The sequence below is a fragment of the Felis catus genome, chromosome A2 (genome assembly GCF_018350175.1).
Source record: "Felis catus isolate Fca126 chromosome A2, F.catus_Fca126_mat1.0, whole genome shotgun sequence".
In the NCBI taxonomy this organism is placed as follows: Eukaryota; Metazoa; Chordata; class Mammalia; order Carnivora; family Felidae; genus Felis; species Felis catus.
The window spans coordinates 26,669,714-26,686,156 of record NC_058369.1 but is presented as its reverse complement, the minus strand read 5'-3'; the positions used below and the strand labels follow the sequence as shown (position 1 = coordinate 26,686,156).

General features: G+C 40.3%; 1 protein-coding gene across 22 annotated transcripts in view; it reads left to right on the top strand.

Moving 5' to 3' along the window:
• CFAP20DC (CFAP20 domain containing) overlaps window positions 1-16,443 on the top strand; it is a 246,747-nt gene that overhangs the window by 170,112 nt on the left and 60,192 nt on the right. For 16 of the 22 annotated variants that reach the window (XM_045051767.1, XM_011279961.4, XM_045051766.1 and 13 more), the window contains 3 exons: window positions 2,831-2,875; window positions 4,084-4,287; window positions 15,331-15,392. In XM_045051767.1, the coding sequence (XP_044907702.1) occupies window positions 2,831-2,875; window positions 4,084-4,287; window positions 15,331-15,392 (311 nt within the window). Of the gene's footprint in view, window positions 1-1,549; window positions 1,609-2,826; window positions 2,876-4,083; window positions 4,288-15,330; window positions 15,393-16,443 lie in introns of those variants that run through there. The other 6 variants (XM_011279970.4, XM_023249889.2, XM_019823570.3 and 3 more) reach the window with 3 other exon arrangements.

Below are 16,443 nucleotides of genomic sequence, written 5' to 3'. Positions count from 1 at the left end.
CTCTATTCATGACCCTGGAGAACGTCACTTCTTTCTCTGCTCATCTTTGGCTGCCTCTTCCAGGGTGTTGTCAGAACACGTTTTCCTATTGTATGAAATAAAATCATGGAAATTCAGAGTGCATAGCATCAACAGTTCCTGGCCAACAATAGGGTCTCAGTATTTGTAGAGTAAATGAATGAATGAATCAATTGGTCCATTTCCACCACTGCAGATTACTGCAATATTCCCAGCAGGTGTCATTTCCCCAGCCTCTGCTTTAGTACTTCTGGTGGTAGAGAGAGCTCACTCCCTCTGAAGGCCACTCATTCCCTTTGTCAACAAATTTAATTACTATCCAGTGTCACCTTGGACCCCTGTGAGGTGTCTTCCAATTCGCCTGGGCAGTTAGTCATTGCTGTACTGCATTCCTCAAGCATCTTAGTCATATCTCTGTTGTAGTATTGATCCCGGTACATATAATACCCTGATTTATAATGCCTGTTATGTCTCCCGTTTCTCATCTATGAGCTCTATGAGGACAGAGGTGTGTCTTATTTTCTTTATACTCCCAGCTCCTGGCATAGTACAGAATAGATGAACTCCCACTGGGTGGAGGGGGGAGAGGAAAGAACAGTAATAACAGGAAGCGTATGTATTGATTGCCAACTCTGTGGTCCTCAAGAAGGAGGTACTCACCCAAGATGTACACTAAAAATGATCCATTGGGATCATTGAAGGAGAAAATTTTTGAGCTATTTCCATTTTTGTTAAGCTCCACCATTTTATATATGTTTTATACTATGCATACTAGTTTAATATAGCTATACATGTGGCAGACAGTCTCTCCTATTCTGTCCTGCCCACCACTCCCTGTGGTATATTCAATAAACTCCTATCTCTTTAAAAAACTACATACATACACACACACACACACACACACACACACACACACACACACATATATATGTACACACATTGTTTAATTTATAAATAATCATATATTAGAAGGTACATACTCAAACATTTTTTCATAGAGGTACAAAGCCTAAGTTTGGGGGCCCTTAGTGTAGCTGTTTGTCAGATACTATGCTAAGCATTTTACATACATTACTTCATTCAGCCCACTGAAAATCACATGAGGTATACATGAGGTATATATGAGGTATGCATGAGGTATCCATTTTACAGATGAAGAAACTGAGGAAGGGAGAGGTTAGGTAATTTGCCCAGTCACATCAAGCTGCTAACCAATGGAACTAGGGCCCAGACTCAGATCTGTCAGGCTTAACCACTGCCCATTGTCTCTTGGTTTTCTGCCCTAACACCTATGGTTGTACCTGAGGCACAGTACAGGTTTGTAGATTAAATAAATAAAAGGAATGGATGAATTAATCACACTGAGTACATATTAAAGCTTTCTCAAGAAAGATGAAAACAGAATTTCCTTTCTCACTGTAAAAGTGTGTGTTAGCAATGACAAGCCACTTAACATGCTTAGGTGACACATTAGAATCTTTCATTCCGTTTTTGTTTTCCTTTTTTCTTTTTTTTCCTTTTTTTTTGACAGAAAAACTGAAGCAAAGCACAGCAAGTCGCAATGTTCACTGTTGAGCCCACAGTCAAGCTGTGAGTCTAGTTTTCACATCTGAGTACTGAACTACCTTGTTTTTATTGAGATATAATTCATATACCATAAAAGTCAGCCTCCTAAAGAGTACAGTTTCAGTTTTTAGCATATTCACAAGATTCTGTAACCATGTAATTTCAGAACATTTGCATCCCCCACAAAAGACACTGCATACCCATTGGCAGTCGCTCCCCATTCCAGACCTCTCAGCCCTGGGCAACAGCCCATCTGCTTTCTGTCTCTATGGATAGGCCTGTTCTGAACATCTCATACAAATGGAATCATACAATCTGTGACCTTTTGTCTGCAGTTTCTTTCACTTAGCAGAATATTTTCAGGGTTCATCCATGTTGTAGCACATGTCAGTATTTCATGACCCTTCATGGGTAAATTACATTCCATTGTGTGGATAAGCAAAACTCTACTCATCAGGTGATGGACATTTGGTTGTTTCCACTTTTTGGCTATTATGAATAGTGCTGCTGTGAGCATTGGTGTTCAAGTTTTTGTATGAACATCTGTTTTCATTTCTCTTGCATATGTACCCAGGAGTGAATTACTGGGCCATGTGGCCCATGTTTAACATTTTGAGGAACCACCTAACTGTTTTCCAAAGTGGTGGCATCATTTTACATTCCCACCAGCAACTCGTGAGGATTCCAATTTCTTTGCATCCTCACCAACACTTGTTACTGTCCAACTGTGTATAATGACAGCCCTAATGGGTATGAATGGTGTTTCATTGCGGTGCTGATTTGTATTTCTCTAATGACAGTGATGCTGAGCATCTTTTCTTATGTTTATTGTTCCCCCAACTATTTCTTCTACATTTAAATTATTTCTGTTTCTCTTTTGTTTTAGTATTTTTCATTAGAAAAAACACTCGTTAGATACTCATTAGAGTACAAATTTTTTTCTTCTTGTGATACCTGTTTTGTCTCAAGAACTCTCAAAACATATTAAATACTCATGGAATCTCCTATTAGAGATTGCATGGTCTCTCAGGGTGCCAGGCTGCGGCAGCCACAAATTATAAAAATTTAAATGAGTTTCCACTAGCACTTTTCCAGAAAATGTCTACATCACATTATTAGATCACAAGCTTTCATAATCCCCTAGTTATGATAATGACAGTACTTTATTTAAAACTTTTTAATGTCGTAGAAACACAAGAATTTTTTAAATTATATTTCCTTAATTTTTTACATCCCTATGAGGCAGAAAAGAAGAGAAGACAGTAGCTGTCTCAAAGAGTCCTCCGAGAAAGTAAGTATAGAGGTTTGAGTATCTAAAAAATTCTAGTGTGTCATGAAACCTTTTTGAGCACAACCAGTGTTTGCAGATGGGCAAGAAAATTCCAAGATTGTTTTTAAGTTATACGGCAGTCCCGGATGTAAATCAGTACTCACAAGTGATGCTAACATTTTAGCGATGTTAAAATTAACCTTTGCCATCAAACTTGGTTTTAGACCATAGAGAAAGAAAGGTTTTTGAAAATTCCATATGACAGTTTCTTCCCTGTACGTTGAAAGAATATTTCCATTAGCCTCTAAAGATTTGTAGTAGTATTCTTGGGGAGAAATATACCAGACAGATTATATATATATATATATATATATATACATGTAATCTGTATTACATATATATAGTATTATATATATGTATATATATAGTAAAGTCCAGTTCAGTGTGTTTGTTATAGCTATGAGGTCTTTATGGCTTTCAGAACTTACTTGTTCCCATCTTAAGATTATATTTTATTTGGTGGCTTTTATTAGCATCAGTCATTCTCAATCTTACTGAAAGTTGAATGTATTTGGTCATAATGTTTACAGTGATGAAATTCATCAGTATTCTTGTAAACTGGATTTTCACCTGGAAAGTGATTTTTCTTTTTAAAAAAAACTTTTTGAATTTTTTTGTAGTCAAACACTGGTCAAGCGCCAGACATGAGAAATACAATGAGTGTAAGGCAATGGTGCTTGCCTTTGTAGAGCCTGTAGACCACCTGTGAATCCCATAAATGATTGCATAACTGCAATTGTGATAAATGCTAAAAAATGAGCACCTTATGATTCCATGAGAGCACTTACTGTGGAGGGGCTGACCCAGTTTGTGTTTGTCCTAAAAGGCTTCCCTGGAAGATGACACAATTTGGGACCCAAAGGGCACCTAGGAGTTAGCCAGTACGTGGGGCACACAGGCTAGCATGTGCATAGGCACTAAGGCAGACATGAGTCTGATGCTCTTGAGGACTTTAATGAAAGACAGTGTAGCTGATGTGCTGGGAGCAAACAAAGTGAGGCAGGTGGGGTAGGCATTGTATAAGGGCACTTTAAGGGTCAGGGCATCAGTCAGTGGAGAGCCCTTGAAAGGGATTAAGGCTATAGAGTAACATCTGTTGGTAGTGAATAGAATAAATTAAGAATGGCCAAGTAACCCTTTGTTCTGTCCCTTTCTTCTCTCTTGGTCAGGAATATGACTGGAGGAACTATCAGCCCAGCCAGATGAGTGAATCTGAGTTGCAAATGCTGGCCAGCCTGCGGCGGCAACAGAATGAAGAACTGGAGGATATGGGGGCTTCCCATGGCCTGAGTGCTTCCCAGGTGGACAACTGTAATGTCAGCATTAGCACCAGCAGTGACGACACAACCACCTGGAACTCCTGCCTGCCACCTGTGAGTCTAGGGATTTGCATCTTTGTTTATTGCCTTAATGGCAAGCAAGCTTCTTTCTAACAAAGCCCAGCCTTGCCTGGGAAAACTGGGGCCAGCATGAGAACACTCCCCATGAGAAATATTTAGAGCCCATTCAGGAGCGCCTGGCTGACTCAGTCAGTAGAACATGCCATTCTCGATCTCGAGGTTGTAAGTTCAAGCCCCAGGTCAGATGTAGAGATTACTTAAAAATAAAAATTATTAAAAAAAAAAAAAAGAAAAATATTCAGAGCCCATTTTAGGTCTGTCTTTTCTTAAATTGTCTTACCTTCAGGTAATTGTATGGTGATATATACAAACATACATTGAAAGCAAAAAAGAGTAATTTTACTGTCAATTCTGGGTATCTCACTGTATCCCCAGCTCCTAGCACAAGCCCTGGCACACAGAAGAGGGTCCATATTTGTTAAATGAATGTTTATTAAATAAATGAAAAAGAAGGATGTTTACTCCTCCCTGTGTCTAAGGGCCATGGTAGGCATTGCAGATGCTCCAGCAGCTTGTATTTTCCCGTACGTTTATACAGTTAAAGCCCTTTTAAACATGGCCCACCATCCTCACTATAGGCCAGCCAAGGAGCTGGATCAGGTCAGGGCCTTCCCATTCTTCAGGTGAAGAAACTAACCTATCCTGGGTCCAAGCTTCCACACCTGGTGAGTGGTGGAACCAGAGAAGAACCCAGTGTTTTGACTCAGTCCATTTTTCCTAATACTGTCCTCAAGGATCTTAAGGCTGAATTGGAAGGACAAAGCAGAAGCACTGACAGAACAGTCCTATACAGCTTTAAAAACGCCATAAGGCAGAATAATAAAATCAGTATTATTATAATAGTGGTAATTAGAGCTACCATTTCTTTAAGTACCTAGAGACATTTTAAGACCTCCATTGGCCCAAGGAAATTTACTTGTAGTTTACTTATATTTACATATAAGGTCACATTCAATATCAGATCAAACATTAAAATACACTGTGATCCAACAATAAATACAACTTTTTTACTATACAATTTTTGAAAGGGAATATAAAACTGAGTAACTGATTTATATTTATATAAAATTATATAAAGGTTGAGTTCAAGTGTAGTTGACAGTGGATAACATATGTTTTAAGTATTGAATTAAATATTCATTAATTTTGCGATTTTCCTTCCAAGAAATTTTTTTTCCCAAGTCTCCAGCATCTTTGTAGGTCTTAGAAATCTCAGATGCTCTGGCACTAGGCCTTACATGTGTTATCTAATCCATTCCTTACTGCTGTCCTGTGTGGTAAATGCTGTTAAGTTCCCATTTCCAGATGGGAAAATTGAGACTGTTGAGTGAAATGATTCAGCCTTAGCTTGGCAGGACTCCTGAGTCTGAGCTTCTAACCACCATGATAAAGTGACTTCTCAATGTGGGACTTAATTTGCCAAATAAGTGCTACATCCAGCAGAAGGTGAGATTTTTGCTCTGGAGAGTACTTAACAAGTCTTCATGGAGGACGAATTCAGATTGGCTCTAACAAGACGTGGGGGCAGGCTTCTCTTGCCTTAGTTATATTTTCATTAAACTGAATGATCAGGCCTGTGTAACTCCTCCAGCAGCCTTGGTGCCAAAGAGTATCTACCCCTCCCCCCGACCAAAGAAAAATATTTCTGTGTGCTGGTTACTCAGAGTATCCTTGGAGCCAGAGCTAAGAACATAAGAATAAGTTGCAGGGGCTCCTAGGTGGCTCAGTCGGTTAAATGTCCAACTCTTTTTTTTTTTTTTAACGTTTATTTAGTTTTGAGACAGAGAGAGACAGAGCATGAACGGGGGAGGGGCAGAGAGAGAGGGAGACACAGAATCGGAAGCAGGCTCCAGGCTCTGAGCCATTAGCCCAGAGCCCAACGTGGGGCTCGAACTCACGGACTGTGAGATCGTGACCTGAGCTGAAGTCGGAGGCTTAACCGACTGAGCCACCCAGGCGCCCCAAAATGTCCAACTCTTAATCTCAGCTCAGGTCATGATCTCACAGTTCATGGGATCAAGCCCCTCGTCAGGCTCTGTGCTGACAGCATGGAGCCTGCTTGGGATTCTCTCTCTCCCTCTCTCTCTGCCCCTCCCCAGCTTGTGTGTGCACTTGCATGCACCCATGCTCTCTCTTTCTCTCTCAAAATAAATAAATAAACTTAAAAAAAAAAAAGAAGTTGCAGACTTTTGCCAATATAATTTAGAATGGAATTGAAATATTCCTTTCTTATAAAATAATCCTTAGCAGTCATTTAAATGGAAAGTAAGAAAAAGAACAGTGGCCCCCTAAACAAGCTCTTTCTGTCGTGAAGTAACTTGGAGACCAGCATTACAAAGGGCAAACTGAGGAATGATTATTTATGGACTGAAAAGGCTGAGCTCTTGGTTGCCCTGGATACGGTGTTCTCATCCCTGTCCTGTTCTGGCAAGGACTGAAGTCCTCATGCACAACAACTGCTCCGCTCTAAAAGTGCGTGGCCGAAAATAACATCTTTGGTAATGAACTTAATAACCCCTCCATTTGACCAAATGAGAAATTGAAAACAGTCTATTTTTTAGACAGAGAAAATAATTGAAAAGCCTACCTTTGGTATTCATAAGATGTTTATTATTGCATCAAATTCAGCCTATTTCAATATTGGAACTATCACCAAATGGAAAATTGCATTTCTTAATGAACACTGCATCTTGTTGTTCATACAGAGTTTAAATAGAGCAATTTGCAAGAACCATTGTGGTCTGTCTGAGAGCTCATGCCTTTCCCTTTAGAAGTTGTACAGGGAGGGTGAAAAAGAAGAACAAACTCATAACTTGATCATGATGGTCTCCTGCTTTTTGTGTATCTCAATGGTGCCACCATCCACACTGGCACTCAAACCAGAAATGTGGAGGACACCTCCACTTCTCCCACCCCTTCATTTCCAAATCCCCTCACCACCTAACACCATAGCTTTGGCACTTTATTTTCCTCCACATTCCTTCCATAGTCTCCTGGTTACCTCTCTGCCTCCAGGCCAGGCACCACAGCCTGATGGTGAGGAGCCTCTGCTCTGAGAACAAATTGCCAGGGTTCAAATCCAAGCTGTGACCTTGTAAAGCACTTGGCACTGTATCTGAGGCATAATAGGCATTTGGTAAATTAAAGTTAGTTATCATTATTATCTTTATTATTCACACTAGTGATCTTCCTAAAGCCCAGATCTAATCTTATCTCTTCCCTGCATAAAGCCTTTCCTAGCTTCCCATTGCCTCTTTGTTTAGGCAAAATACAAGACCCCCCATGATCTGAGACCTGCCCCACTCCCTGGGCTCATCTCTCACTGTTCCTCAGCTTTCGTTCCACACTTTTGGTCCAAGTTATAACTTCCAGAACACACTCTGCACACATCCTTGTACCTCATACCTGATTATCTCTTCAGACTTAGCTCTAAAGCCTGCTGTAGCTTCACGAGGCCTCATTGTAAGAGACCTTCCTTTCTGCTACTAACAGCCAGGAATATCTCCATTACACTCTTGTTCCCGAACCCAAGTTCACCTGCCCATCACCTGAAAGATCATTACTCGAGAGATGAGTTTGGATTGGAAAGGGTAGGGGCACCTGGGTGGCTCAGCTGGTTAAGCATTTGACTCTTGATCTCAGCTCAAGTCTTTGAGCCCCACGTTGAGCCCATGTTGGGCCCTGCATTGGACGTGAAAGCCTACTTAAAAAAAAAAAAAAAAGAAAGAAAGGAGGGGCGCCTGGGTGGCGCAGTCCGTTAAGCGTCCGACTTCAGCCAGGTCACGATCTCGCGGTCCGTGAGTTCGAGCCCCGCGTCACGCTCTGGGCTGATGGCTCAGAGCCTGGATCCTGTTTCCGATTCTGTGTCTCCCTCTCTCTCTGCCCCTCCCCCGTTCATGCTCTGTCTCTCTCTGTCCCAAAAATAAATAAAAAAACGTAGAAAAAAAATTAAAAAAAAAAAAAAGGAAAGGAAAGGAGTTTGAGCTTTATTCAGGAGGCCAGCAGGCAGACCCTTGGCCAAAGGGCAACTCCAAGGTTTCTGCATGGCCCAGGAGTTTTTAAAGGAGTTTAGGGTAGTTAATCAGCAGAGTGAGTGCGGTGGCCAGTAACATCTGTTGATCACACGCAGACTCGATGGTGCCAGCTACAGACATTCTCTCAGGGCTCAGGGGTTGTGTGAGGGGGTCCAGTTCTTGTTTCGTGATGCACAGAAGCACTGTTCTTTCCACAAAGGAGGGCAAGTTCTACAGCTACACAGAGGGAGGTCAGTAAAATCTTTTGTGTGACCTGAAAAAGAAAAACATTTTGCCAAAATTTGCTGGGCTAGTCGGAAAGCCAAGGTGACTTCAGACAGACTTGCTGGCCTCTGTGGTCTGGGAAAGTTCTGGTCCTTCACTCCTCAAGACCAATGGTCTGCAAATCTCAAAGAAAGTGTGTTAGTTCTGTTACAGATCAGGGGCCTTCAGGCAGCAAGTAAGGAGTGTGTTAACTTGAAGCAGCCCTTAAGACCAGCTAGAGTGCTGTTATACTCTCACCTCAACCTAGCTTATCTGTCCCACATTAATTCATTCCACATACTTGTTTTTTGCTTTGGCTTTTGTTTTTGAGTGGTACAGTATGCTGTGAACTGTGCTGGGGATACAAATAAGGCTTGACCCAGCCTTGAGATGTTCACTGGGTTGGAGGAAGGTAGAGAGTAAACAGCTACCCGTAAGTCGGGGCAGTAGTGATAAGAGAATAAAGAGTTCTATAATAGATACAGAAGAGAGGCCCACATCAGAGGGAACAATTAATTCTACCTGTTTCACAGAGAAGACTACAGTTAAGCCAGAGTTGAAGAATGAGTGCACGCTCACCATGTGGAAAGAGGGGGAAAGGAATTCCGAGTTCTGAAAAGGAACAGAATTGCATCTATGGACGTGAGGGTGGAGTCTCTCCTTTAACAGGATAACCTCTTTGTTTCTCCGTCACCTTAAACAGAACTCTTTGCTTATCCCACCATCACTACCAACCCCTACCCAGCAGATACACAGAACTCCCCCATACTTTGGCTACACTGTGCAGCTTGCACAGATCATGCGATGCCCTTGTCCAGATCATGTCAATCATGTCATTGCTCATCATGCTTTTCCCTATTCCTGGAGACCCTCCACCCCTCTCCTCTACCTGGAGCACCCCTTGTCTTCCAAGGCCCAACTCAAACATAACTGCTTCATGAAACCCTCTTTGACCCTCAACCACCCTGCACAGATTTATTTGCTTCCTTCTGTGGGTTCCCATTATCTTCAGGCTCGGTGTTAGCGTTTACCACATCAGGGAACCATTGTTAGCAGTGTGCCCCAGGCCTGGTTGTGAGTTCTTGGAAGGCAGGACCGTGCTGAGCCCAGTGCCTGGCATGAGGTCACCTTCAATCACTGGTCACAGATTGAATGAATAAACCAGAAGTATTAAAAGGTTCTCCTTTTTTACTCTACAATAGCATAATTTTCATCAAAATTCCAAAATAAACATCAACTTGGCTTTGCTTAAATAAACCCTGACCAATGCAGGTAATATTTTACATTCAAGTTTGATAAATGGATATTACATACACAAAGGAAAGAAATCTCTCAGGGCTTGATGACCAATGGTTTAAAAAGGAGATTTAAGCAGGTCACATTCAATTTAGCATCTTTACATAACTACTTCACACACTGCAGTCTGAAACCCAAAAGCCTATGCAAAGTAAAATGAAGAGTCTTTAGCAAAATCTATTGTGTTTACTACCAGTTTTGATTCCTCAGCTTTTCTCAGCATCTGTACAGTTCAGAGTAATATGTACTGTTTAAAAGGTGTTTAGACATAATAAATTAGTCATTTAAAAGTGTAATTAAATGTAACCATATTTCTCATAGCAAATTGGCTTTTGTAGGCATCTTTTGCTAAATAAATCAAGCCTACTGAGAAATCCATTGGCCTTTGACAGACAAATTTTTCAAAGTTTCTAACTTAGAACCAAATTCAATTAAAACAATACTTTACAACTTCTGTGGAAACCAGGCTACAAGTAATCAATTTTGGAGGGTTTCCGTTAGGAGTAGCTCTCATGAGATTTATTTAAAAACTTGGCTCTGGGAAGCCTTAGGACGGGAGTTAGGAGTTGCTTATGATGGATTCTTAAATGAATTTTATTTTGGTGAGGGCTTTTGATTGACAATAGCATAAAACCGTGTCATGGGTAGGTGGGTATGTGTATGGTTTCTTTTTAAGGAAAAAGAGTAGCTATTAATGGTAGCAGCTTCTTGCCAAAAGAATGTAGACCTGCATCAGCCAACCTGAGCTCAGATCCCAGCTCTTCCATTTACTGGCACGATCGCCTGTAAACTTAGGAGCAGTAAAAGGGCTTCGTTTTATTGGTGTGGTGAGAACTGAGTGGGTGTGGGGAATGCACATGCCCAGTGCCTAACAGAGTACACGCACAGCTCTTATCTGCTGCTCCCCCAAAGTTATTCTCCTCAAAGGGCCACCTGAGTGATCAGAAAAGATTTCTAGGACATTTCCCTTTTTTGTGACCGCTGAGGGCTCTAAGGATAGATAGGTAGAGGTTCTACTATGCTTGTTTGGATGTGAGCTTAACCACTGAAATCCAGACTTACCCCTCAGAGCTTTACAAATAAACCCTTCCGTTATTTTATTATTTTCACTCTTTCATTATTTCTCTGTCCTGCCTTTACCCTAGATTCAAGAAAAGCGTTCCTCATGTGCATGCAAACCTGTAGGCAGATACCCTAAAGCCATCATTCCTTCAAGTTAAGAATTCCCATAATTCAATATCAAGCACATAACTCTCCTCAGCTTGTTTAAAAAAAAAAAAAAACGCTCATCGCATGCATCCATCAACATGGCACATTGCAAAGCATACTATTTGGAGAAACCAGGCAAAATGCACTTAATAAAATTACAAGCATATGGTGAGGTTCTCAGACAAGTTATTTATGGTCTTGATTAACCTTGCAACATTTTTGCCATTTTCATAGGTTTTACATAACAACATGAAAATATTGTCTTTACCTTTTAACATGGCAGGATTATCTTATCTCCTGTTCTTTTATTTAGCCTTCTCTTCTCTCCCTCACCCCAGAATTTCTAGCAGCTTGGTCATGGGGAAGCAAAGCTTCTTGTGCTCGTGGCAAATTTTAGGAATTTGGGTTTTCCTGACACTAGTGCATAGCAACAGCGCCACCAAAAGGACCAGGGCCTGCGTTTCTAGGATCTGTTCCATTTCTTTGCTCATCAGCATATCAGCGTTTTACGTAATGATTGCTCGCTGCTACGTGTCCAATATATAATATATTGGCATTTCAGGTTCTTTATAGTTAATAGCTCTTAATTTGTTCTGATCTACACATTCATTAACTTCTCAATTCTCTTTGGGTGTAATGAGTTTTCTTTTAATTCTCCTGAACTAAAAAAGGTAAGGAGTTGGTTGTGCTAAGCTGCAGATAAATCTGATGAGCAGATGTTCTTATACCACTATAGAAATGATATATGAAAACTGATATTGGAGTCAGTATAACACTGAAATGTGTGAGGAGTTCTGTGTTTAGTGACTATGAAAGTCACCCCGTGAAATAAACTGCCCTCGTTCTCAGAGTGTTATCTATTATATCTTATGTTTGTCCCAAATTTAACAATATGGCAAAACTTACTGTCTTTAATTTTATTTTTTTATTATTTTTTAATGCTTATTTTATTTTTGAGGGGGCGGGGAGGGGCAGAGAGAGAGGGAGACACAGAATCCGAAGCACGCACCAGGCTCCAAGCTATCAGCACAGAGCCTGACACGGAGCTCGAACCCATGAACCATGAGTTCATGACCTAAGTCAGACGCTTAGCCACCCACCCAGGCATCCCTGTTTTCTTTAATTTTAAACATAAAGTGACATTTCATTAGGAAAGAAATCACATGAGTTTTATTTACGGTGAGGAAGTAGTCTTAGACGTCAGATAACTATCTCAGACCACTTTTTTTCTTCCTGCCGTAAGGTGAACTGAGTTTGTCATATTTGTTTTCAACAACTTTGGTATTCACCACTGTAGGTGAACCTGTGAGCTGGAGTAAGCACTACAACCTAATGGTTAAAAGGGTAAACTGTGCTAAACTGGGTTCACATTCTCACTCCACTATTTCCTGGCTGGCATGACCTTGGGTGAACACCCAGTGCCTGAATTTCCTCTTCTTTTGGATAGTCATTAATCCTGTCTGTTTCATAGAATTGCTGCAAGGAACAGAGTATGTGCTCAGTGAATATCAGCTAGTGCTGTTCTTATTGTCATAGTTATTGGTAGGTATTGGTTGCTATTCTTTTGCTGCTTCTTATGGTGTTAATAGCCTGAATATGGCTGAATTCCAAAGCCAAAAAACCAATTTTATTTTTTTAACCTGTGCTTTCATAGAATATTACCTACCTAGAAATAGTGCAAATAGGTTTACTGCTGCATATGTATCGAAACATACCTATTTCCATTTGTGGATGGAGACATGTGGCTTCAGACAGCCCATCACACTTCCCCCATCCCCACCCCATCACATTCAGAGAGCTTTTAGAAACCATTAGGCACATTCTCATTCATTCTGATTTGGATCTAGGAAAACAAAAAGACCTCACGCTAGTGAAAGCGCTGCCCTTTCAAAGCATCAAAGCGAAGTTACGGGAATTGAAATATCTTGGAGGGGCTTTTTAGCTGCATCATTGCCATGATCCCTTCCAGTCCCTGAGTCTGATCATGCAATAGGGAGACATGTACAGAGAAAGGAAATTGAGGCCACCTGGTTTTGGGACCCACCCCAAAACAAAACGTGCTTCCTTCCCAGACGGAGTCACTAGCGCTGGGGGTGTAGAAGTCAGTTTATAGCAGTTATGTGTGTAAGTCAGAATGCTCTGCCATGATATGCCATCACTAAATTGAAGTTGGTTATTGAATAAAATATCTAGGGGTGACAACTTGGTAATTCGCTTTCAATACTAAAAGTTAAATTAAGGAATCAGGTATTCAGACCGAGTTCCATCACCCTACAATTATTTTAACTGAATTTTTTTCCTTTACCTTTCTGTCCATTCCCATCAGCAATCTTTACTACTTCAAAACATTTCCACTGGTTATTTTGTTTGTTTGTTTTCTAACACTAAGAAACCACTATTCATGGGAATCTTTTGTTGACTGTGTTCTTTTTCACTCCTTGTATCACTGGATCAGTTTTTTTATATAGACAGGAGCAGATGTGGAAAGGGTCAGTCTGTGTAGTCTTAAGTGAGAGCTAAGTCACAAACAAGATAGGATTCTGTAGCCGTTTCTATTCTCCAGAGGGTGGAGTAAGTCATTTGGAATAAGGGGGTTGGAGACAGGTGTAAATAGAATTAATGGTATAAAATTGAGAAGCTGGAAATTTGCTGAATATCAGCACTGTGGTACTTAGAGAGTTATGGAAAGGCCTCTGGAAGTGAATCAGGGGAGGCCCATTCACTGGAGGCCGAGTACAGCTGAAATACTGGACGAATACCAATGAACAGATTATCAAGAGTATTTCTGCAACCATGTGAGATGCTCTAGAGAACCCGTTAGGCCCTTTGCTTGCTAATTCCTTCCTCTGCTGTGAAATAATAAAGCCTAAATCATAAAACTAAATTTCACTTGCAAATTGCTGGAAGTCTTATTTCTCCAGTGAGATCAAATATGTCTTATGACATGTTTTTCCTTCCACTGTTTTCCCAGCTGTTGTTTCTTATTACTGAGATGGTGATGCATTGATATCGGTTCAATTACCAAAGTATCTGAGTGCATTTAAATTCATGGTGCATCACAGAGAGTCAGGCTAAGTGACTGTGATTATCAGACAGGGTGTTTGATTTAAATTAAAGGAACACTTCCAAGAGATTATTTATAGAGGGAGACAGTTTACTCCAAAGAATTCCCATGACCCACATCTTTAATATTTTAGGACCCGTTAAAATAAGAAGTATGTGGAAAATAAGGAATATGTGCTCTGTATGTACAGGCACCATTGTCATACTGTTTCCCTCAGTTGGAGTCAGCCCTGTGGGGCCACATTATGGGTGAAAAAGGCTTAACACCAACGCTGTTGGGTAAGGAAGTAATGGAGATCCTCTAAATGCAATTCAAAAATATATACCAAATTCCAGCTTGTAATAAAATGAGAATGTTAAAAAATGTTTTTTGTATTAGAATTACATGGTTGTTAACCACATGAGAAAAATACTGCAAGCTGATGTTCAAAAAGAGATAAAGTGGAATTGTCTCCCTTTATAGAACCAAGGAAAAACATCAAATTCCATTGGAGGCAAAAGTTTAAGGCTTATTTGGGGATGTGGTAGTTTAGTGGTGCTTTGAAATAGTAACTTAAATGTTTCTTGTGGAGGGAAAAGTTGAGATTTCATATTTTTCTTAGGTATTGGCACTGTTTTGTTTTTTGGGGTTTTTTTTTTCCACTTTACTGATTAGTGCTTGAGGTTTTATTATGCACTTGGGGAAAATGACCACCTTGACCTAAGATTTACGTGTGTAATTCCATTAGTGAACATTCAGGCTATCCTTGCAAACTTGCTAACATTGAGATATAAATATATATTCCCTATCTCTGGGTCTCTGAGTTATTGCTGATACTTGCTGTGCAACATTAGCTCCATGAAATATCTTCTATTTTACTGTAGCTGGAAATATCAATGAATGTTAACAGCGTAAAAATTCCACAGGGAGGAAGATTCCATGTGTGAATTTTACACCATAGATGCGATCTAGTGCAGTGACTGGCCATTAAAATAACATGTGTTTTTCTCATGTGTACCACCGTGTTATTTGCTGGATCTCCCAAAACAGCCTTTGAGTCTTCTGTAAAATAAACAGACCCTCCTTGCAGATCGTCCCTCAGGAAAAAATGACAGCACTGAGAGTGCATGTGAAAGTATATGTAAAGAACACAACACTGATTAGCACCTCACAAATGTTTTTCTTTTACAGCCCGTCAACCAGGGTCATCATTATCAGCAAGAAATGAATCCACCTTCTCCTTCTAATCCCCGGTAAGAATCATTAATAAGCTAAGTGTCCTTTAAAAAAATTATTTAAAAGATTGTGCAGGGTGCCTGTGTGGCTCAGTCGGTTCGGCATCCGACTTCAGCTCAGGTCATGATCTTACAGCTCATGGATTCCACCCCCACATCAGACTCTGTGCTGATAGGTCAGAGCCTGGAGCCTGCTTCAAATTATGGGTCTCCCTCTCTCTCTGCCCCTCCCCTGCTTGTTCTCTCTCTCTCTCTCTCTCTCTCTCTCAAAAATAAGTAAACACTAAAAAAATGTTTTTTAAAGATTGTGCATTTTTCTTGTTTTCCCAAAATTGTTTTCCAAAACTTCCAAAGAACTTCCAAATTTCTTTTCCTTAGGAGTCTAAGTTCAATCTACTTTTTGTTATTGAGAATGTGGTGTGATGGTTAACAGTCTACCTGGGTTTAAGTGACACCTCTGTCTTTTACTAGCTGTAAGATTTTTGAGCAAGCCATTTAACTCAAGGTCACCCAGGCATAATAATTACCCCATACTCTTGGGATAATCATATGAACGAATACATGAAAAATTCATAGCACAGTTTTCGGCACACAGTGAACTCTCTTTAAGTGTTAATTTATTTCATATTATTCTATTTGCATAGATACTTGATTTTAATTGGTATGTAATGTTTAGTACATTTTACGCATGAATTTTTTTGTACTATCTCGTCCCTTTAAATTTATCAAGATAGCTTATATCAGTTCAAAGGCCATTCTCTTGTTTTCAAATTTCAAAAGCTAATAATCTCAAAACTATTTCATTATTTCAAAAATGTCATTGACATTATGCATCATTTGTCAATATAGAAAAACCTCATTATTGGGGCATCTGGTATCTCCGTTGGTTGAACGTCCAATTCTTGAGCTCCGCTTATGTCATGATCTCATGGTTGGTGGGGTCAAGCCCCACGGCAGATTCTGAGGTGATATCGTTGAGCCTACTTAGTATCCTCTCTGTCTCCCTCTCTCTCTCTCTGCCCCTCTTCCCCGCTCATGCTCACACATGCACATCTCTCTCTCTCTTTCT